Consider the following 20,504-nt stretch of genomic DNA (forward strand, 5'->3'; position numbering starts at 1 on the left):
TTAGGTTAGAGGAGAGCATTTGGCCGAGCCGCCCCTCGAACTGCCCGTGCGGCTTCGACAAATGCAGACTGAATTATCAAACATACAGTCCAAGCATCTAGACTTCCTTGATACGATGTTTTCAGTTTGTGGTTATAAAGTCGATCTATCACAATCTCATAGAGGGTGGCTTCTGGTAAAAGATGGAATTCTTCTTTGGTTCATACACCTCGTACTGATGATGAAATCCGTCGGTTGCTTTCTGTTTCTCTTGATAGAAGGGACTTCGTAGGTAGAAAATATGTATAGCAACAATTGTCGTTACTGGCTTTCTCCAATAGATACTTAGTAGTATGATATACAAGGTTTGGTAGACATCAAGCTCCGCGTGTATAAGTTATGGGAACATAACACCATGACATCGAATGTGTAATATAAATATCAAGAAATGCAGATGAGAAGACAATAAAGATAATGGCGTTTTTATTATTATATCTAAAGCCAAGCTATGTGAGCTACCCTTCGGCGGTATGAATCTCACGTCATTTGACCTTCTCAAGGAACAGGAGGTATCCAGTCAGGACAAGAAAGTCGGCGGGACATCAGGACCTGAAATATAGTTAGCTTGGTCGCAAATACCCCAAGTAACAGTTAACTTACCCCAAACATGGAGATTATCCGGTGATGCCTTCTGTCGGTTTGTCGGGTATGTATCATCAACCAGATCACCATCCACGTAATGCTCCATGATGAAGCCCGACGTATCAAACCTTGGCGTGTTAGAACATAGAAAGAACAGAAGTGTCAATGAAACCCACCAGTAGTCAAAGATTTGGCTCCCCATAACATGGCGCCCTACTCCCCAGCAGTTCTCATATCCCTTCTCACGAAGCCAATGATGTCCGAGAAGTTGCGTATCGAAATCATGCGTCTCATAAGATGAATGATGGACATGACTCTTTGGCCCCTCGAAGAAGAAGAAACAGTGATGGTCTACGAGCTCTTTTCCGCGATCAAGATGTAGAAAGGTAGTTATATCCTGACCGCTGTCATTGTAGACAAGCTGGAATACTGGTCAGTAGGAGAGCCACCTCCAATGCAGGCTACTTACATCGCTCGGCTTAAAGTTGAATCTGGAGGTATAGAAATTAAACGCCTTTTGGAAGTTGGTCACAACCATGCCAAAGTGGCCCATCTTGTGGACTGGCGCAGGGCCCTTCTCGAATCGCTGAAACTCATTACCTGCGCGATTCTTGGTTGTTGGCTGCGATTATATGTCAGCACGATCTGACGATCTGACCAGCTCAGCGGTTACAGAAAGAACACCCACAAAATTAAGCACTCTCTCTGGTAGAGACTTGGGAAGTGGATCTACTTCCTTCTGTCCGTAGACAAGGTGAAAGGGAAACTTATCCACAGGATCGTAGAACGTAACTCTATAACCACCCCCAGGCTCACTGTCCATCTTTGTGACTGGTGTAGCATTGGGTAGTGTATCCGCTGCATAAGTCAGATCATCGAAGCTTTCGACCACGAACGCCGCCCCGCCGAAGGAATCTTCGGCACCTTCAACAGCGCAGTAGACGAAAGGCTCAGTGCCAGTTCCCCGGTAATACGTTTTGCTGCCAAGCTTGGCTGTCTCTTCAAAGCCAAAGTCTTTGAGAAACTGGTGGGCATTCGCTATATCCCGATGTGAGTAGTACACGTGGGCAAGACGCACAAGCCGGATGCGCCTGGTAGATGAGGAGGTCATGGTGAAGAATGAGAAGTCTCAAAAAGACAAAAAGACAGAAAGCACTAAGAAACGATGAAGTGCGAGGAATGGGCGGCTCATAGAGCCTCATTTGATTACTTGGAAAGCTTATCATAATATGCGACCGTGCCAGATTGTGTCTCTGGGTGACGTGGAGACGGGACCTTGCCAAGAAAGAATGCATGTGTAATGTAGAGCGAAAATAGACCGAATGTAACTAGCATGCTTAACTCTATCAGGCTCTATGTCAGATCTCCATATTTCAGAGAGATTTGTTACAGGGGCATGCGCTCGCACTATCTTCGGGAACAAAGCCTTGGTACAGCTAATAGGATGCAGCCGAGCCGAAACTTGGAAGAGATATGATGTAAGCTGTGAAGAAGGTGATATGTTTCTGGGACAATGAAATAACTTGATGATTTTAGTTGTTATCTCAGTACCTCTCCGTTGTGATTATTAACAAATGTTCTCAAGACTCATCCAGAGGCGGTTTGTATCTACAAAGTCAGGCACGCTTTCTGGTTTACAACGTATTAAGCCATCCGGACTTATACACTCTAGCCTTACAATGGCACCTCACAGCTTACCTCCCAGTCCAAGTCCACCACTGACGCCCTTCAATGGCAAACACCGTCAAGAGCACCATACATTCACCACGCCAGATGACGGAGTCTTCCAGACCCAGTATCTCATTGTAGGATGCGGACCAGCAGGAGCCAGTCTGGCGTGCTTTCTCTCATCTCACGGTAAAAAGTCCGAAGATCATGATATGGCGTTTCTAATAGGATACAGGGCTCTCCGGGATGATGGTTGGTGCAGCGCCAGGTACAGCCAACACGCCTCGGGCTCATATCACCAACATGGCCGCTCTGGGTAGGTCTAGTCTGATTAGCTACTTACCGAGCAACGCTTACTGAGATATTCAGAGTGTCTACGCGACATTGGCCTAGATCGAGACGTCGAGCAGGTTTCTTCCAAGGGTCACTGCATGGTGCACACTAGGTGGTGCCACAGCATGGCTGGAGAGGAATATGCTCGTCTTTATTCTTGGGGAAACGATCCAAGACGCAAGGTGAGACGGCACTGAAAATCTTCCACCAGGATTGGTCACTGATAGCCAGCGTTAGGGTGACTACGAAATGGCAAGCCCATGCCAGCCAGCTGATATCCCTCAAACCCTCCTCGAGCCAATCCTCATCCGTCACGCCACGCACAACAAATTCCAAGTCCGATTCGATACAGTTCTTACATCGTTCACCAAAGACGAAAAGACAGGCCGTATAATAGCAACCCTGAAAGACAAGTTCTCCAACCTCGCATACAAGATCAGCACCAAATACCTCTTCGGAGCAGACGGCGCGCAGAGCCAGGTAGTCAAGCAGCTTGACCTGCCTCTACAGCGCAAGCCGGGCCAAGGTCTCGCGATCAATGTTCTTGTCAAAGCAGACCTATCTCACTTGGTGAATCATCGCAAGGGAAATCTTCACTGGGTTATGCAGCCTGATAAAGAACATCCCGAGTTTGGTTGGATGGGTATTGTCCGGATGGTCAAGCCTTGGGATGAGTGGATGTTCATTTTGTTTCCGAACCGGGACTGTGATCCTAACATACAGGCGACAAACGAGGAGTACCTGGAGAGGGTACGAGACTTTATCGGAGATGATACACCAGCTGAGATTCTGAACGTCTCCAAGTGGTTCATCAATGAAATTGTTGCAGAGAGGTACTCTGACGGTAATAATATGTAAGTTGATCTGTTCCATTCTCATGCCTGAACTCTGACTGATCTCTTCTGTAGCCACTGCTTGGGCGACGCAGTCCACAGGCACCCGCCCATGAACGGTCTCGGCTCCAACACGTGCATACAAGACGCCTTCAACCTCGCGTGGAAGGTTGCATACGTCGAGAAAGGCATCGCATCACCTGCGCTTCTTGATACATACAACACCGAGCGCCAGCCCGTTGGGAAGTCCATAATCACACGCGCCAACGATGCATTCCGTGATCATTTCCACGTATGGGATGCCATGGGAGCGCTTCCCGAAAAGGTGGAGGACCGCAGGAAGATCGTCGACGAGCTCGCCTCAGCGTCGCTACAAGGCGAAGAGCGTCGAAGGCGTTTCCGAGATGTCATCTCCCAGACTTCACATGAGTTCCACGGACTAGGAATTGAGATGGGACAGCGCTACAGTGGACCTGGTATATATGACGCTGATGAGCCGGCGCCGTACTCCCCTTCGGGTAAGGCAGCTGATGATCCTATCCTGCACTATGACGCGAGTACATATCCTGGCTGCAGACTACCTCACGTCTGGCTGAACACATCCGTGCCCTCGGAGCCTGTCTCCACCATTGATCTTGCAGGCCATGGTAAGTTCGTCCTCTTTACGGGCATCGGAGGTGAAGGTTGGCAGAAAGCAGCAAAGGACGTGAGCGAGAAACTAGGTGTTCCTCTAGATGTACATTTTATCGGCTACCGTCAGCAGTGGGAGGACTTTTACTTCGATTGGCAGCGGGTACGCGGTGTGGAGGACTCTGGCGCTGTTCTTGTTCGGCCAGATCGGTTTGTGGCCTGGAGATATCCCCGTGTTCTACCTGATGCGGAAGGATGCTCCGAAAAGTTGGTCTCCGTGATGAAGTCGGTCCTTGGCTTCAAGGACTAGTTTTCGTGGTCGCACATGGTAGCTGGAATGCGTCAGCTCCTGTATATACCATTCGTCTTTGTATTGAATCAAGGTCAATCGTCATTTACTATCAAACTGTCTGGCTGGCCAGACCCTTACATGTTTACTGGTGAACAAGTTCTGTAATTAGCTGCCCTACTAGTGTCGCTTCTTACATACTGATGTTGCGGTGTACGCGGCCTGCTTGGCGGTGGCCCTGGTAATGAATGTCTTGTTCTGGTTTATGTGTCGGCACTACAACGTCTTCTCAACTCAAGCGCGCGATCGCCAGGAGTAACGTGTTCTAATTCATTATACAGAACGCTGCTATTCATGTAACTGTAAATCTTCATCGTGGTCGGATACTAAGTGCTATCAATACGTCGAGAAGCCAGATAACAAGTCACGAATATCGCTCGGAAGCTCCATATCCTTCCACACATCCATCATGGTACTATCCCCCATATCATGCATCTCAGCCCCTGCTTGCGGTGGCATGAGCATAAAGTCCATCATGGGCATACTTGTCATAGAATCGTCCGCATCAGTACAAAATGTGGTGTTCAGGGGATCCATAGACTGCGTCACGCCCATGATCTTGGGAGACATGTCAGACCCCTGCATTGTGTTGCGCGTGGCTTGCTCCCCATGATCACTTTCAGGCGGAGTCTTAGGCAGGGCTTCTGAGGCCTGCATGTCTTTTTTGCCATTATTATCAGCATTGCCAGTTGGAAGAAGCTTTTGTATTTCTAAGGGGTCAGATTAGTTACATCGACTTCCAAGATAACCAAGTAGTGACCAGGGACAGACTACTAACCATGTGACTGTGCTTTATGAGTGACATTCTGGCCGTCGGAGGACTGCAAGGCGATTTTCAGTCCATTGGACGTGTCCAACGACGGTGGTATCCATCTCTGCGCGGAATTGCTAACCCCAGACCATGCAGGCTGTGTCGTCGTGCCTGCGAAGCTTCTCGTAGGCTTGCCATTGAAGTCTTCCAGTTGTGCCTCAATGGTCTCGAGATTCTGCTGCATCGCAGTCTGTATTCCCCAGAAGCTGACGCATTGCTTGTACGTAAGGTACAAAACATCAAAGCGAGCCTTGATAAGCGAGTTATAAGTCGAGGGACCTCCGAACTGCTTTCGAACCATTTGAACGGCAGCCGCCAGCCAGATCGTGCTGGGTAAAAACGGATTGATGTGACGAATATGATCTTCGCAGCTCCTATTGACTATCGAGAGAACATTGTCCGCTGACTCGAAATACTCTCTGAGGGCAGGGTTCTCCTGTTCCTGAAAAGAGGAGAAGCCCAGCTTGCATGGCGCACTCATCGCTGGTGGCTGTGCAGGCTTAGATTGACTACCGAAAACATCGTATCGATGTATCATAAGTCGCGCCAACTGTGTCATGACGTAGATATTGTAGATAGAGCAGTGCAGTTGTCGAGATGACTCAACCTGGCCCGGCAAGCGAGGGCTAAACGAAAGATATTGTTGGCGATAACGAAGGTTCTCAGGCAGCACGCGAACAAGACAGTATACCGAGTTCGCCAAAGTCTCCAGCTTCTGCCGAGATTCCTCGCTGTTCTCGGCCTGGTAAGAAATCCTTTGCCTTGCTTCACCCTTTGTAGTCTGCTGCCAGCTCTGGCCCGGTCTTGTAACAGAGGGTACACCTCTAGGGCAAGATATGACTTGGGCATCCTTCATAAGAGAGTTGATGACAATAAACCAAGCCTTTGGGGAAACATTGCCACTCTCTTGGAGAGCTTTCCACCGCTGGCCTGGCTCCTGCTCGAGGAAGCAGCTCCCAACAGGGGAATCCTGGTACCAATTTGCGTCAGGCGCTGGGAGTAACACCTCCATCTGGGACCAGCTGATGGCAGTTGGTGTGCGACGGATAGTGCTCGCAAACACATCCATCTCCCATATTGCCCACCACGCACGACGCTTCTCCTCATCTTCGCACCAGCGGGGGGTGTTATGATCATACTGCTCAACAGCATACCTCGAATCCAGCAGGTGGAGATTCAGCTCGTATGCTAACCTCACACATGTTCCCAGCGCACGCCATGCTCTCCCTCGAACACCCTGAGTCAGCTGACAATGGGTTGTAACGATCAGGGCTTGCAGAACGCAAAGTGGCGGGGGATCGTCGGTGCACTCATTCAGAGCCTTGTCGATCTGCTGTGACGAAAGGTTGAGGAATGTTGTGGGCGACTTCTGGTCGGGGTGACCCCATGATAATTCTTGTTCAAGTTCCGGGTCGGCTTCAAAGGGAACGAAGCGTACAGAGTATGCGCATATAGCAGCCAATAGTGCTATAAGATGAGATTCTGAAGTGATGGAATGTAGAGTCTGGGTAAATGTTGGTTCATGAAAGAGGTTGATGGCAACCATATTGTCGAAATAAATCCGCACCCTAGCATGCCAGCCTGTTTAGTATGAGATTGCAAGAGAGCTGAGTAATAACATACATTTTCTCAACCGATTGCTTCGACAGTCCAGGACATTGGCACGCCGACTGGAACAATCTCTGGTTATCAACATCAGCAGACTCGACCGACATGGCCGTCGGCGGCTCTTCATCAGGTGTCGTGACTTCATGAGAAGGATGCAGAATGAACGAAAGATCGTGAATATTCAGCTTTGACGCTTTGTGGCCTGCGTTTTGATCCTGGGCGTCTGATTTGCGGCGCGATGAACTGCTTCCAAAGCTCTGTCGACGCCCAGATTGGCTTACGTCGACTACAATGGACCTTTCTGCTCCGGTTTGATCTGTGGGGGATGCGGACTCGTTGCTTCTGCTCTGTTGGTCTGTGTTCTTTGATTGGCATCGATCTCTGTATCTTCGTCCACGACGTTGAAGTGATCCTTGAAAGTGATAAGCATTGCTTATTCAGTTCCACAATACATGAGGCTATTCATACCAATTTTGGGCCCTGGTTTGAGTACTCTCTCTGGATACTCGCAATACTGCCCTGTTTCGATACAAACTTGGCAACATGGTTGCTCGCGATCGCTATCCAGCGTACATGAGTGAGATGATCATCAGACAGAAGAGCAATACCACTAACCACTTGACTTTTCGTCTGTTTGGAAGGGTGGGTTTGTCAGTCATGATTCCTTTCTTTTACACCGAGATAGATACGTACTTTCGACATGAGTGACAGGCGACATCAGCCGTCCGTTTAGTATCCTTGTTCTGTGAGTTGTTCTGCCACATGGTAACTAAGACGCCAGCTTAGGTAGATATTGTAGATGACGACTGGTTTAACGTAAGAAAAGACAATTAAGAACAACGGTGTTGACTTTTACAAGAAGGTCAGCACCTTTTACCCCAGGTTTCGGTACGCTAACTTGGACCCCAGACTCCCTCCACAGCCATGGTGCATCACGCGGGGTTGACAACGCTAAAAGTTAGCGTAGTCTACTTCTGTAACTACCGGTATTACGGTAGCCAACCTTCCTTTATTTGACTAGGTAAGGTAGTTATCTCATGCTTTCAGTAGCTCTTTGTCCCTTGCGATAGCGGCGAGCAATGCTCACGGTAATCCTTTGCAGGGTTTCTTCTTCCATACGTAAATACTGTTCCTGGTCGGCATCATTGTAGCGAAAACATACGAACACCGTATTGATACCCCCGCTCCAAGGTCAGCTTCACACCCTGGTCCCTTTTGACCTGGAACTAGGGCTGCACGCTAAGGTATTCAGACGGACCATCTTCGGTGCATCTGCCAGCTTCACCTGACTCTCTCATTATGACGTAGAATAGCGCTACTGATTCTCGAAATGCACCAGTCAACTCGTATTATCTATAAGCGAAACCTGATTCGCCAATGCTGTTGCGGAGGTAAAGCCGCAGACTGTCTAATCTAGGCTACTTGAATTCCGCTATTTTTCGTACCAAACCTTGTTGATCAACGTTCCAATCCCGTCGACGTAGACCCGCACATCATCCCCATCCTTCAGCGAGAGGGGAGGACTCCTCATCGCACCAATTCCAGGGCCTGTGCCCGTCATGATGACAGTACCTCGTTCCAAAGTCGTGCCTTGGGATAGGAAGGATATGATGCTTGCAACATCAAAAATCATCTCCCTAACAGAAAGTTAGCTGATCCGGTCTGCATCTCTTTTTTTTTATGGGCTTACCTGGTGTTGGAACTTTGCACAACCTCTCCGTTCAACGTGGCTGTGATTCCAAGGCTGTGTGGGTCACCAAGAGCCGAGGGTGAAACCAGGACCGGGCCAATCGGACATGAACCATCCAGACCTTTAGAGAAGCACCACTGACTGTTCTTGAACTGTTGGGCCCGTGCGCTAATGTCATTGCTCGCAGTGTATCCCAAAACGTAGTCGAGGGCTTTCTCTCGAGGGATGTCACGACCGGTCTTGGAGATGACAAAGGACAGCTCTGCTTCGTAATCGCTCGTTCCATCCTGTGCGATCTTGGGGACGTTGACTTTGGCTGGGTAAGGCCCATTGAGCGCGGTTCGTGGCTTGATAAATAGCACAGGCACGTCGGGGATAGGCATATTTGCTTCTTTGGCATGATCGCGGTAGTTGAGGCCCATGCATCGGATGATAGGGATTTGGTCCATCGTCAACGGAGAAAGGAGCTGAAGACGTCAGTTTGGACATTACAATAATTTTACTTGCTCAGTTCAGACTCACTTCCTTCACTGTCAAGAGTCTATCCGTCACAACCCCGTCGAAGACGCATCCTTGTATTAGCTTTGCCTGTATCTTCTCACCCCTCTCAAAGGAAATACCGACATCAGGCCAAGTTGCGTGGTCGACCTGTCCTAGATGGACTTGACCGTCCTCTTCGGCGATGAAACGAATAAGGTGAGTCCAGTTGGCTGACATGTTTAAATGGAGTATAAGGTTCAGATACTGTGTCCCATGCCTTTGTAAGTTCTATACACAAAGGATGGTATATAAAAGAGACCAGATATCATTATGACGCCGATGCGGACCATCTTCGGGGGACCGGACACATGCAAGCCTGTAGGGCAGCGCGGACATTTTTCATTTCCCTGAGGGAGATTCTCGGGCTAATGACTTGAGCAACAGCTATGGATCACCTTTCATCCTTCCGTCCCTTGGAAAAAGGAGCATCAGTTAGGGGTCGTCGTTCTTGCAACATGCTATTGGCTTCATCATTGAAGAAAGGTCAGTATACGTTCTGATCCACTTGAACAGCAGCCATAATGGCAGTGGATCGATATTCAGATGTACAATTAGATGATGATGCAGGACCCGAGTGGGAAGAGCCACAGTTTATTTTTGTTGCCATAAGTTCACCTTAATTCTTGAGCTTTGAGGTTGTTGTGAGATAGTCCTCCTCTTGGGTTCCACCATGGGCTTCGTTGTCCATCTTTAGGGAGGTGGACAGAACAATAGAGCACCGTTACTTCGTTTCATGTTGGACAGCGTAAACGTGTTATCATTGTCTTAGTACGGTGCAAAAGAACTATATGCGCTTTATAACACTTGACCCATCTATCAATCTCATAATCAAGACATCGACAACGCTGGGACAGGATTAACAGCCCCCGTGAAACCCTCTCCCGTCGCAGCCGTAGTCTTTCCACTGTCAGCAAGAATAATCTGCCCATTTATCGCCAGCGCCAGATCAGAAGCCAAGAAACACGCCAAGTTCGCAATCTCAGACGGATCCGCCGCACGGTTATAAAACTTCTCCTTCTGCTTATACAACCCCCCGCGCTCAAAGAACTTGGCGTGAGTCGCCGCAATCTCTTCTTTGGTAGCTGTAGTAGTATATTGATCGCCCTTCTCGGAAAGCGTGGAGCTCGTCAAGATGCTGGAGTTGGTGCATCCTGGTGCTATGCCGTTGACACGGATGTTGCTTGCGGACAGCTGCACTGAGCCGCTCTCAACTAGTCCGTTGCACGCGTTTTTCACGGCTGTGTAGGCTGTATCGGCGTAGGCGCCTGCGAAGGCTGCGCAAGATGAGGTGATGACGATGTTGCCCTTGGCCTCAGTCTTTTCTGGGGATGTGACGCTCATGGCCTGCGATCCGTATTTGAGAGCCAGAAAACAACCGCGTTGCATGACATCTACAGCGCGATTAAAGTGGTCCACGCTCAAATCTTGTAGCGGCCTACAAACCTGTTAGAAAAAGATCTTCGAAAGCCATTATGAAGAGGATACTCACCGGTAGACGGCATACCCAGCATTGGCGAAAAAGAAGTCAACACGGCCATGGGTCTTGAGAACACTTCTCAAAAGCGCTACAGTCTGCTCCTCATTTGAGACATCGAGAAAGTGCCCCTCAATAATAGTGTCATGGCCCATGTCTTTCACCTCCTTCTTGAGATCATCCATGTAGCTAAGGTTAAGATCGCATGCGTAGACTGCAGCTGCCCCAGCCTGTGCAGCGGCTATCACCATGGACCGTCCGATTCCATAAGCGGAACCGGCACCTGTGACGATGCCGACTTGTCCTTGAAGAGAAATGCTGAGCATCTTGGACATAAACAATCAGACTTTGCTATAAGGGACCACTATTGGTGTCAGTAAGGAATTTTACAGCATATTTACTTTTGTAGCTCATGCGGCTGTGTTGTCCCACTACTGGGACCATATTTCACGGGTCCCTTTGCGCTGTATCCTCGCAGTATCTCTAGCGTATCCTTCCTTGTACTCCGTCACCCCAACCCGAAGATGTTCCCTGCCCAAAAACCCTTGAACTTCGGTAATAGGGAATGCGACCCTTGTAGGTTAGCGTATCCTGAATAGAGGGGTAGCAACAAGTCGGGTTCTAGCCTAGCCCCGGATCTGTAGGGTAGTCTGGAAAGATATTTTCTAATGTCAACACAACGAAGTTTGCATTTATTATTAACTAAATAGATCTTTCTAAATAATGTGCTTCAGGGGAGTTGATAGCGGTTAGCTTAATTTATAAACCATTAACTATTGACATCTGCGAGCTTGGTGTAGTGACAAAAGGGCTTGAATCTCTCTAAGTATATTACTGGGGGAAAAGTGCATGAGTGAGTTTTAGGCCTGTACGATTAAGATGCAGTAAAAGATAGATAAGATAAGATAAGATAAGACCATAGAGCCTTTCTTATAACCAATCAGCTTCCAAGGATAACACACAATTGCTATCTTTAGTAAGGAAGGTATCTACAGTCCTGTTTAACTTTTCTAAGTACCTATTGTATTACAAGCTAACCACAAATAAGAGTCGTGACCCAGTCCTTTTACAAGACTACTATCACAATATCACAAGCTATGTCTGCAGATAATCCGAGCCCATAATGATAAAAAGCGATGCTATTAGATTTATTTCCATTGAAAGTTGAAGTGAAGCCATTTCTCACACCAGACCAGAACTTTCACGTGACCTGAGTATCTACCAAATTGAACCGTTCACTAAAGGCCAGGAATTTTCAACGGAGCATCTCACACAAGAGATTCAAGCACTCTCACGGTGCTCAATATGCTTTGCAAGTGAGTCCTCCTTGGTCTCCTCCTTCTTATACACCATTCGGGCAACGTGGTCAGTCAGATAAACATCAAAGTCGCGCAGACACAATGCCGCAAGAAGGCATACGGCTCCAAGTGCAGCCGCGGTGTAATAAACAAAGGCGTATGAGTGACCGTAAGCATCGGCAACCTTGGCATTGATGACACGCAGGATCTCAGGAGTGACGCCTTTGATAGCTGAGAGTGCGGCCTGGCTGGCGGTGGGTGCTGTTGCCAGGACTTCACTGATAGCTTCTGGAGAAAGAGATGTCTCTTGCAGCGCTGGTACGACAATGCTGGCCATGTAGCCCGGGAGCTTGTTGCTGTAGATGGCAACAAAGACAGCGGCGAAGATGGAGCCCATGATGGTACGGACCGAGGAGACAACAGCTGTCGGAAAAACATCATTAGTCAGGGAGGGCTTGAGAAGAATCTGGCTACTTACCAAAGGCGACACCCAGATCCTGTTCTGGAACAATGTACTGAACCATCAACATAGTCATCACTTCTCCCCACCCGATGGGAAAGGTGCTGAGAAAGGCAAAAGCAATAGCCGATCCCTTGTTGGAGTAAGTGATAGTAGACATGGCCCCCAGGAACGCTGTCATCCAGGCAGATCCAACAACAAGCTGTAGACGCAGGTGCTTGATGACGTGGAAGAGAGGCCCGACGATGATGATACCAGCCCAAGCGGCAAAGTTCACAACACTTGACATCCAAGCAGTCTCCTCCCATCCATTCGTGGTGCTTCCGAATATGTATGCAACCTGTGAAGGCCACAAGATGAACAAAGCCGTTTGGAGACAGCCGGTGATGGCAGAGATTACGACAACGCATGTGTAGCCTCGGACATCCTTGAAGAATTTCATGGGGACGATTGGCTTCGCGGGGTTGCCATATACCTCATAGAGCACGAATGAGATGGACAGAACTGCACCAGGTATCAGAAGACCGAGGACCCGACCGGAAGTCCATTTGTATGGTTGACCGCCCCAGGCGATTCCAAGAAGGAAGAGAACGAGACCCGAGATAAGAAGGAAAGTGCCGAGCCAGTCGATTGTTGCAAGCTCGGCTTTGCGGCTGATGCTGGTTCCGTGAAGTTGGACGAACGAAGGAGGGTGGTAGAAGAAGTACCAGAGAGTAGTGCCGATCACTGCAACATGTTAGCATGGTTCTTATGTGGTGTCAAGGGTTGATGCATACCCATTAAGATGATGTAGATGTAAAAGATCCATCTCCATGAACTCAGAATGCTAAGCCGAAGGCCAAGATACGGACCGAACCCAGTGGCGATGATGTTAGGTACTACAACAACAATAGTACCAAGAAACTTGAGCTTGTTCGTCATGAGCTCTCCGGTCAAAAGAGGATATGAACCCGGGATACCCGAAGCAAGACCCAAAAGAACATTGGCAGCAATGAGTTGGTTGATGCTCTGCGAAGTAGCAGCGATAATACCACCGATTATTCCAAGGATGTTTGCACCAAGAGCTAGGTTTCGACGACCAAACATGTCAGAGAGACGGCCGAACAAGAGCATGGAAATTGGTTGAGAGACTGTCCACACAATTGAGAACAGGTAGTAGTTCTCACTTGGGCCGATGTGCTGGTTGATGTTGATGAGGGCGCCGGCGCCAGCCTGGAAGGCGAAGTATGTCGCTGCAAGACTGAACGCGATACCGCCAAACGTTCCGACAAACTCCCGGCTGAGGAAGTAACCCTCTGGGAGAGTTGAGCGCTCAGCGGTTAAGATCTTGGAACGAAGTTCATCTTCGTTTGAGGAAGAAATGTCTTGATCGTTGTGACCTGGTAAGATTTCGTCTGGTGACGCTTCCTGTTTCGTCATGATGAAAAGTTTCAAGTGTTAAGCGATGATTAGATCAAAGAGGACTTGGCGAATCGATGTCAAACAGCATCGGTGGAGATTGTAATCAGGCCATAAGGGGCATTGTTATACTCCACAGCCGGCATATAGAATACGATCCCTTGTACCCCGCAAGATCTCACGGCAACCGGGACGCTATAATGATCTACATTACAGCGGCACTATAGATCAAAGCGTGTGTAAGTTCATCCGACGTTCAGTCCGCCCGTGGGGAATATGTTATACCGAAGTGGTCACGAGCCTACCTGTAGATCGTCCGAATTCATATCCTACACCAAGCAAGGCGCTAGTCAAGAGACACAACTACCCCAGCCCGACGATCTAATCTCCTATTACCCCTGCACTTCATTACCGATCCTAAAACAAGCTCCAGTACGTCTCATAGCGTAAACCATACTGTCTGAGCATTCGCAGCCCAACTTTCAAGACACCATGAAATCTTACAAACTAGTCGCCTGGGGGCAAGAGGGTCAATACGTCGACTCTCCAAAACCAGTTCCGGGACCTGGCGATGTTCTCATTCGCGTCAAAGCGGTTGGTCTCTGCCGCTCAGACCTCGACATGATGGACAGTCCACCTGGTAGCGATCCATATGCCTCTGCCATCGACGCAAACTACATTCTCGGCCACGAAACATCTGGCGTCGTTGAAGCTCTCGGATCCTCGGTGACTGACCTGTCCAAGGGAGAGAGTGTCGTTGTACATCATATGCGACACTGTGGGTTCTGTACTTTCTGCGAGGCTGGGGTTGAGCAGCACTGCGAGTACTTTAAGCGAGGGGCTATTGGAATGACTAGGGGCTGTGGCTTCGACGGGGGCTTGGCTGAGTACCTTGTTGTACCTCGTACTGAGCTTGTATCTATCGGTCACGAGGATCCGGTGATGTACGCTCCTCTCACCGACGCGGGTGTGACTGCGTATGCTAGCTGCAAGGATATTCTCAGAAATGCACGCCCTGGACAATACATTTTGGTCATTGGCATTGGCGGGCTTGGGTCATATGCTGTACAATTCCTCCGACTTCTCACCTCTGCTCGCATCATTGCTGCCGACAACTCACCCGAAAGGCTGGCCCTCGCCAAGGAACTGGGAGCAGACGAAGCAATTCTATCTGATGCAAGTTCAAAGGCAGAAATTAAACGGATTACTTCAAACCGAGGCGTTGACGGCGTGGTTGACTTTGTTGGAAGCGATGCAACATTGCAACTAGCAGTGGGTGTCGTTCGACCCCAGGGGTTCGTCTCTGTCCCTGGTATGCAAGGCGGATCTGTGCGTTTAGGCTGGAACTTGATGGCGACGAGTGCTAAGTTTTCACTCTCTCTTGGAAGTACACGGCAGGACTTGCGGGAGGTGTGTCAGCTTGCGAGTGAAGGGAAGCTGCGTATCGAGGTTGATAGGTTTAGCTTTGATGAGATTCCGAAGGCCTACCAGCAGTTGCGTGATGGGAAGCTGAAGGGTCGTGCTGTCATTGTTATGGACTGAGAGATATGAGATATAGCTGATAAACATGAAATCGTAACAGAAGCGTAGAAGAAGCTAGTCTAATTGTTGTCGACAGTCAGAATGATGAAGGAGGAGATGAATGTTGAAATAATGGCGAAGGCTCCAAGCGTAAAGTAACAGCCTAAGCGTCCATACCGCTCGACAGTCTAACTGGTCATCTAACTTGCACAGAATCGCTTGCTGAATGAATATGATGCGCAACAAATTGAGTATCGAGATATTGGGCCAGATATCCTGTGCCAAGTCCTTGCAGCTCATCCTCTTCTAAATAGGTCTATCCGAATACACGCTCCGTATCCTCATTCTGCGCCCAAATCTTCTTAAGCTGCATTCTAGCAATCTTCCATCCCTTATCCGTCCGCTGAAACTTGAACCTATAATGTCCTCCAAAAGCATGGTACTCATGAGGTTTGCTTGTATCCATCGTCGCAGAGAACCAGAGATAACATCTTCCCTCCGCCGTGTCTCCATCAACCGTGAACTGAAGATTGCTCATGGAGTGCTGTAGGCCTTGAAATCTGTCTTCTGCGCCGCGAGCAGCAGCAGCGATGTTTTCAACGCCCACGACATCGCCCCAGCTCTCGAACCCGAGAACACCGTTGGGGATGAAGCAGTCTGCGAAGTCGTCCCATTTGTGGTCGTCTGCTGTGTTGCAGTAGCGGTTGAGGAGGGTTGCTAGTGCGTCTTTGTCTTCTAGGAGTTGGAGACGCTGGAGAAGTGCTTCTAGACTGGGCGTGCTGTTTGAAGTCATGATTTAATTGTCGTTTGGGTTGGTGGTTGAGAATGAAAGTGGTTGCAAGTTTATCTGTCTGTGCGACTCGCAGCTTGAGTGGTCTTAGACAGCATCGATCGTTAGGGAGAAGCATAAATAGAGGCTCCAATACTGCTACCCCGCCTAAAGCACGAGGATGGTGCCTGAAGGGTTAGTGGGAGAAAAGAAATGAGGGGTTATTAGCGGATGGAGTTCGGACGGTCCAGCTTCGGCTCGAGAATTGGGTTCTTGAATGCTCTCACGAGGCTACCGAAGGTGTCGAATGCTGTTGTCTGGCAATTGGACTCCTCACTTTCCCAAAGTTGGAACTTGTTGATGAATTGAAGCAGTGAGGGTATTTTGAGTTGGCAGACCAGACAGCTGATTCTTACATCACGCGGTCTACTGGAAGATTGATCTAACCAACGCTTGAGCGAGAAATTGTTTGCTTTGGGTTGAGGTTGGCAGGGGCATATAGGCCTCATAACTATTGCAATTATTTATCATGGGGAAATTTTATGTCATAGCGACATACTTTAAGATTAATTGGCTATGGTGATTATTTGCTAGTACTTGGTATAATGCCCAATGATGGCAATTCAGGCACCTCTAGTCCAGACGCCAAGCGAACTCCGTACCGTACATGATCTAAAGTATCCTTGGGAATGTAAACATCCTTCTCATCACCCATAACCTTAGTCCAATTCTCCAGAAATCCCTCTGCTGTCGTTTCATTCGTATGTCCAGGGAACGTCGCCAGTGCAACACGAGCAGCTCTTCCAGCACCCGTAGCGATACACACCCCAGATACCGGGCACTCATCAGCACACAAGGCAACAAGTAACGGCGCACATTTTCTGGTTTCGAAGTATGTCTGAGTGATCATCTTTGAAGCCTCTGAGAGATCTCCCATTCGTGATGCGCCCGAAGGCAATATGGCGTTGAGCTTAATTCCGCATGACGGGGCAAAGCGTCCAAGATCTTGCGTGATGGCATACACTGCGCCCTTGGAAGCTGAATACGCGCAGTCGCCACCCGCACCGAATCCAATGATGGCATCTGACGATACATTGACGATGCGACCGTATCCTTGCTTCTCCATCGTAGACCAAACAGCACTTGTCATGAGCTGCGTTCCTAGGACGCCAATTTCAATGACCCTCATGAACGCCGGTGCATCGAGCGCTGCGTGAGAGCTCGGCTTCCCAGAAATACCGGCATTATTGACGAGGATGTCAACACGGCCGTACTCAGCGAGGCATTTGGCGACGATGGCTTGAGCTTGTGTTTGAATAGAAACGTCGTGCCCGTCGGCAATGGCACTGCCGCCAGCCGCTTTGATCTCATCTACCACTGACTGGGCTCTTGTAATGGTTCCAGCTTGGCCTTCGAGGGTACCGCCGTAATCGTTCACTACCACTTTGGCTCCTAGCTTTCCGAGCAAGAGGGCATATTCACGTCCAAGACCTCCTCCTGCACCAGTGACGATGGCAACACGACCTTTGACGGACATTGTGAGGGAGCGAGTAGGAAAGGAGTATATGTTAAGGCCAAGTAATTGAGCTGTTAAAACAGTTGGAGCCGGCAGAGTAGGGCTTTTGGATGATCTTGAGGCTATGGGCTTATATGACACAATTCACGATCAGCGGCAGACGTTGGTGATAACTGATTGTAGATGTTACAGGTCTCTCCTCTCCTCTCCTCTCATGATGAGCAGCATTTGTCAGTCCCGTCCTGTCCCCATTTCACTCATGAGATGGTGCGCCGAGTCAGGCCGAACCTAGCCCGAATTCGCTTCTGCTCCAGGTGGCTCGATTCCAAAGTGACCACTGTAACCGAGCCTGCTAGCGGCGAAGGGCCACTGCGGCCAGCTGACCCCAGCGGCGTCACATCTCATCAATGCGAGACGGAAGTATAGGTAGGTCATATTCTCGGCACCTTCATTCTGATAATTAGTTGTATCTAGTCACAATTTTTCTTACGCACGTCACAAAAATGTCTGGTATCAAAGGAAGAGTATATGCAATCACCGGTGCAGCGTCGGGCATCGGGCGTGCTTCTGCAGTCCGCCTAGCGGAACTTGGAGCTGGAGGTCTAGCCATTTGTGATGTCAACGTTGATGGTCTCAACAAAACACGAGAATTATGTGAGTATGGACCTCTTAATTTCCCCGTCTCTTGTTCGTTTTCATCTCTGATGCGTACTCCAGGCTCGCAGGCAGGTAATCAAGTCATCGCGTCAACAGTTGACGTCCGAAGTCAGCAACAAGTCCAGAATTGGATTGACAGCACCGTTGCTGAGTTCGGACGTCTCGATGGAGCCGCCAACATTGCTGGTATCGCAGGGGGGAAAGGTGATACAACTTGCGCAACAATCGTATGCTATGACACTACCTTGTACCATTGCAGTCATGAATACTGATAAATATCGTACAGGAAGAGTCTGACTGGGATCGCATGATGGATGTCAATCTCAAAGGCGTCATGTGGTGCATGCGAGCCCAGATTCCGCATCTCCCTCGTCCAGGAGGAGCCATTGTCAACATCTCCAGCACCTCGGGCCTCAGAGGCTTTCCTCACAATGCAGCCTACTCATCGAGCAAGTTTGGAGTCATCGGCCTTACGTCGTCCGTAGCCGGCGAGTTTGGCACTGAGGGTATTCGCATCAATTCCCTTCTACCGTAACAGCTTCTTTCCCGCGTCATATGTACTTCATACTGACAGAGCTCATAGTGGTCCGATCCGAACTGAGATGTTCGAGGCGGGCGAAGCGAAGGGGCTGTTTGACTCGGAAAAGATCAGCAAGTTAACATGCCTTGGTCGCATGGGCAAGCCTGACGAGGTGGCCAAGGTTCTGTGTTTCTTGTTGAGCGATGATGCGTCATATGTCACTGGTGGTAAGTATTATCCTTCTACTTTCAATACGTGGCAGAAATTTGACACTCTTTCTTAGCACAATGGACTGTGGATGGAGGGTATGCCGCGTGCTGATGAGTGAATAATGGGGACCTAGCGGTAGGGAAGAGATAGCTAGCTGAACAATCATTAGCAACGAATTGATATGCCAATAAAGCAATACCTAAACCTTCTATTCGAGCCTCGCTACTTAGTTGGTGTCACTAGCTCAACTTGATAGAAGCCTCAGGACCTTAACCATAAATAATAAAAATGTTGAGGTAACTTAGCCTAAGCTTTAAAGGACGCAGTATATACTGGGTACCTTAGACTGTGGACGGCATTCAATGTGAAGGAATATATTACAAATGTCTTTAGGGTGGCTTTGTATGGCCATCATAGGAGCTCCATACACACATACTAAAAGACCATCGATCCATGATCAGTCGACAGTATCAAGACTAGGCCACGAATCTATTGAAGGAAATAAGGTTACGCATGAAAATCTTTGTAATAAACTTTGAGAAGCATAGGGCAGTCTATCGCTACAAATCCTCTTCGTGAATATCAACAATATGCCATGGTACGACAAACTCCTTATAGTACTCCTTCAAGGCATCTATACATTCCCGAAATCCGGGCCTTTTTTCGAAGATTTCATGATGAGCCTATCCCTTGGTCAGTGCACCTCCTTCAATAGTCATAAGGTCTCAGCTATGAACACTCACATCTACAGAATCCCAATTGATCAACAATAGTTGATCCTCAGGATTTTCAATAAGAGGACTGATAAAGTAGCCCTTACACCCATCATCCTCGTCAAGCACACGCGTTACCACTTTGTTAAATTGCGAGTAGTAACCCGAGACACCACCTTCAACCACTTTCGTCAACGCAACCTCCATAGCAGGCGACTTCAGAGTGTCGGAGAGGTGTTGATGGTCACTGAGGGGTGAGTGATCCATGAGTGCATGAGATGTCCATGTGACTTTGCGACCATTCAGAGCTGGTTGAATGACGCTGTGGAACTTTTCATACTCAGAGCTTGTGAAAAAAGAATGGGATGACTCTAGATTATCCCACAGAGCTAGATATACTTTTGTATATCGATCTTCGAATTTTCTGCCGCTCCAGAAGGACTTCAAGCCTGGTGCCCTGTCAAGCAGGCATGTTAGTCATGCCGACACGGTAAGGCGGCAAGTCTGTCTCACTTTTTAAGTATTGAAACAGCCGGCGCAAGATCTCGCTCGATTTCCGCATTGGCCGCTGGGCGATGAGGGATGACAATCAACTGGAGAGCTTGGGAGGTCGGCATCGCGCTCAGTACAGACAAGTGGGTATAACTAACAATTCCCAATGGTAAGTTTTGAATGAATTTTAACAAGATTGGGAAAGAATGAGGAGCAAATCTGCGATTCCTTTAACCAAATTTGCCTTTCTCAGAGGAGAGATGGATTTCATGCAGATGGGCATCCACCGAAATTAGTGCGTCCGCTGATATCTCCGCTCTGGCGTAACCACTTGCTTCGTGATCGATCCGCCGATAATACGCCGCCTTTGCGATCATGAACAAACAGGGCAAT

At 48.8% G+C, this 20,504-nt stretch overlaps 10 protein-coding genes across 10 annotated transcripts; 3 read left to right on the forward strand and 7 right to left on the reverse strand.

The window, feature by feature from the left end:
• Positions 1-1,249: 1,249 nt before the first annotated feature.
• Positions 1,250-1,732, reverse strand: J7337_006215 (uncharacterized protein; the record flags this gene model as incomplete). Its single annotated transcript, XM_044823879.1, has 1 exon — positions 1,250-1,732. One exon carries the CDS (start codon positions 1,730-1,732, stop codon positions 1,250-1,252), a length of 483 nt encoding a protein of 160 aa, XP_044682370.1.
• Positions 1,733-2,871: 1,139 nt separating this feature from the next.
• Positions 2,872-4,395, forward strand: J7337_006216 (uncharacterized protein; the record flags this gene model as incomplete). Its single annotated transcript, XM_044823880.1, has 2 exons — positions 2,872-3,476; positions 3,531-4,395. The coding sequence occupies 2 exons, from the start codon at positions 2,872-2,874 to the stop codon at positions 4,393-4,395; spliced, it is 1,470 nt and encodes a 489-aa protein (XP_044682371.1).
• Positions 4,396-4,770: 375 nt separating this feature from the next.
• Positions 4,771-6,791, reverse strand: J7337_006217 (uncharacterized protein; the record flags this gene model as incomplete). Its single annotated transcript, XM_044823881.1, has 2 exons — positions 4,771-5,144; positions 5,213-6,791. 2 exons carry the CDS (start codon positions 6,789-6,791, stop codon positions 4,771-4,773), a joined length of 1,953 nt encoding a protein of 650 aa, XP_044682372.1.
• Positions 6,792-8,285: 1,494 nt separating this feature from the next.
• On the reverse strand, positions 8,286-8,992 carry J7337_006218 (uncharacterized protein; the record flags this gene model as incomplete). Its single annotated transcript, XM_044823882.1, has 2 exons — positions 8,286-8,490; positions 8,544-8,992. 2 exons carry the CDS (start codon positions 8,990-8,992, stop codon positions 8,286-8,288), a joined length of 654 nt encoding a protein of 217 aa, XP_044682373.1.
• A 919-nt stretch (positions 8,993-9,911) lies between these two features.
• J7337_006219 (uncharacterized protein) lies at positions 9,912-10,883 on the reverse strand (the record flags this gene model as incomplete). The annotated part of the gene is made up of 2 exons (XM_044823883.1): positions 9,912-10,518; positions 10,573-10,883. The coding sequence occupies 2 exons, from the start codon at positions 10,881-10,883 to the stop codon at positions 9,912-9,914; spliced, it is 918 nt and encodes a 305-aa protein (XP_044682374.1).
• Positions 10,884-11,838: 955 nt separating this feature from the next.
• J7337_006220 (uncharacterized protein) lies at positions 11,839-13,734 on the reverse strand (the record flags this gene model as incomplete). Its single annotated transcript, XM_044823884.1, has 3 exons — positions 11,839-12,278; positions 12,334-13,041; positions 13,092-13,734. The coding sequence occupies 3 exons, from the start codon at positions 13,732-13,734 to the stop codon at positions 11,839-11,841; spliced, it is 1,791 nt and encodes a 596-aa protein (XP_044682375.1).
• A 471-nt stretch (positions 13,735-14,205) lies between these two features.
• J7337_006221 (uncharacterized protein) lies at positions 14,206-15,255 on the forward strand (the record flags this gene model as incomplete). Its single annotated transcript, XM_044823885.1, has 1 exon — positions 14,206-15,255. One exon carries the CDS (start codon positions 14,206-14,208, stop codon positions 15,253-15,255), a length of 1,050 nt encoding a protein of 349 aa, XP_044682376.1.
• A 295-nt stretch (positions 15,256-15,550) lies between these two features.
• On the reverse strand, positions 15,551-16,027 carry J7337_006222 (uncharacterized protein; the record flags this gene model as incomplete). The annotated part of the gene is made up of 1 exon (XM_044823886.1): positions 15,551-16,027. The coding sequence occupies one exon, from the start codon at positions 16,025-16,027 to the stop codon at positions 15,551-15,553; it is 477 nt and encodes a 158-aa protein (XP_044682377.1).
• Positions 16,028-16,586: 559 nt separating this feature from the next.
• On the reverse strand, positions 16,587-17,540 carry J7337_006223 (uncharacterized protein; the record flags this gene model as incomplete). The annotated part of the gene is made up of 1 exon (XM_044823887.1): positions 16,587-17,540. The coding sequence occupies one exon, from the start codon at positions 17,538-17,540 to the stop codon at positions 16,587-16,589; it is 954 nt and encodes a 317-aa protein (XP_044682378.1).
• Positions 17,541-18,022: 482 nt separating this feature from the next.
• Positions 18,023-18,979, forward strand: J7337_006224 (uncharacterized protein; the record flags this gene model as incomplete). Its single annotated transcript, XM_044823888.1, has 4 exons — positions 18,023-18,173; positions 18,273-18,403; positions 18,463-18,707; positions 18,760-18,979. 4 exons carry the CDS (start codon positions 18,023-18,025, stop codon positions 18,977-18,979), a joined length of 747 nt encoding a protein of 248 aa, XP_044682379.1.
• Between the last annotated feature and the right edge of the window lie 1,525 nt (positions 18,980-20,504).

This window comes from Fusarium musae, chromosome 4 (genome assembly GCF_019915245.1).
Source record: "Fusarium musae strain F31 chromosome 4, whole genome shotgun sequence".
Lineage (NCBI taxonomy): Eukaryota > Fungi > Ascomycota > Sordariomycetes > Hypocreales > Nectriaceae > Fusarium > Fusarium musae.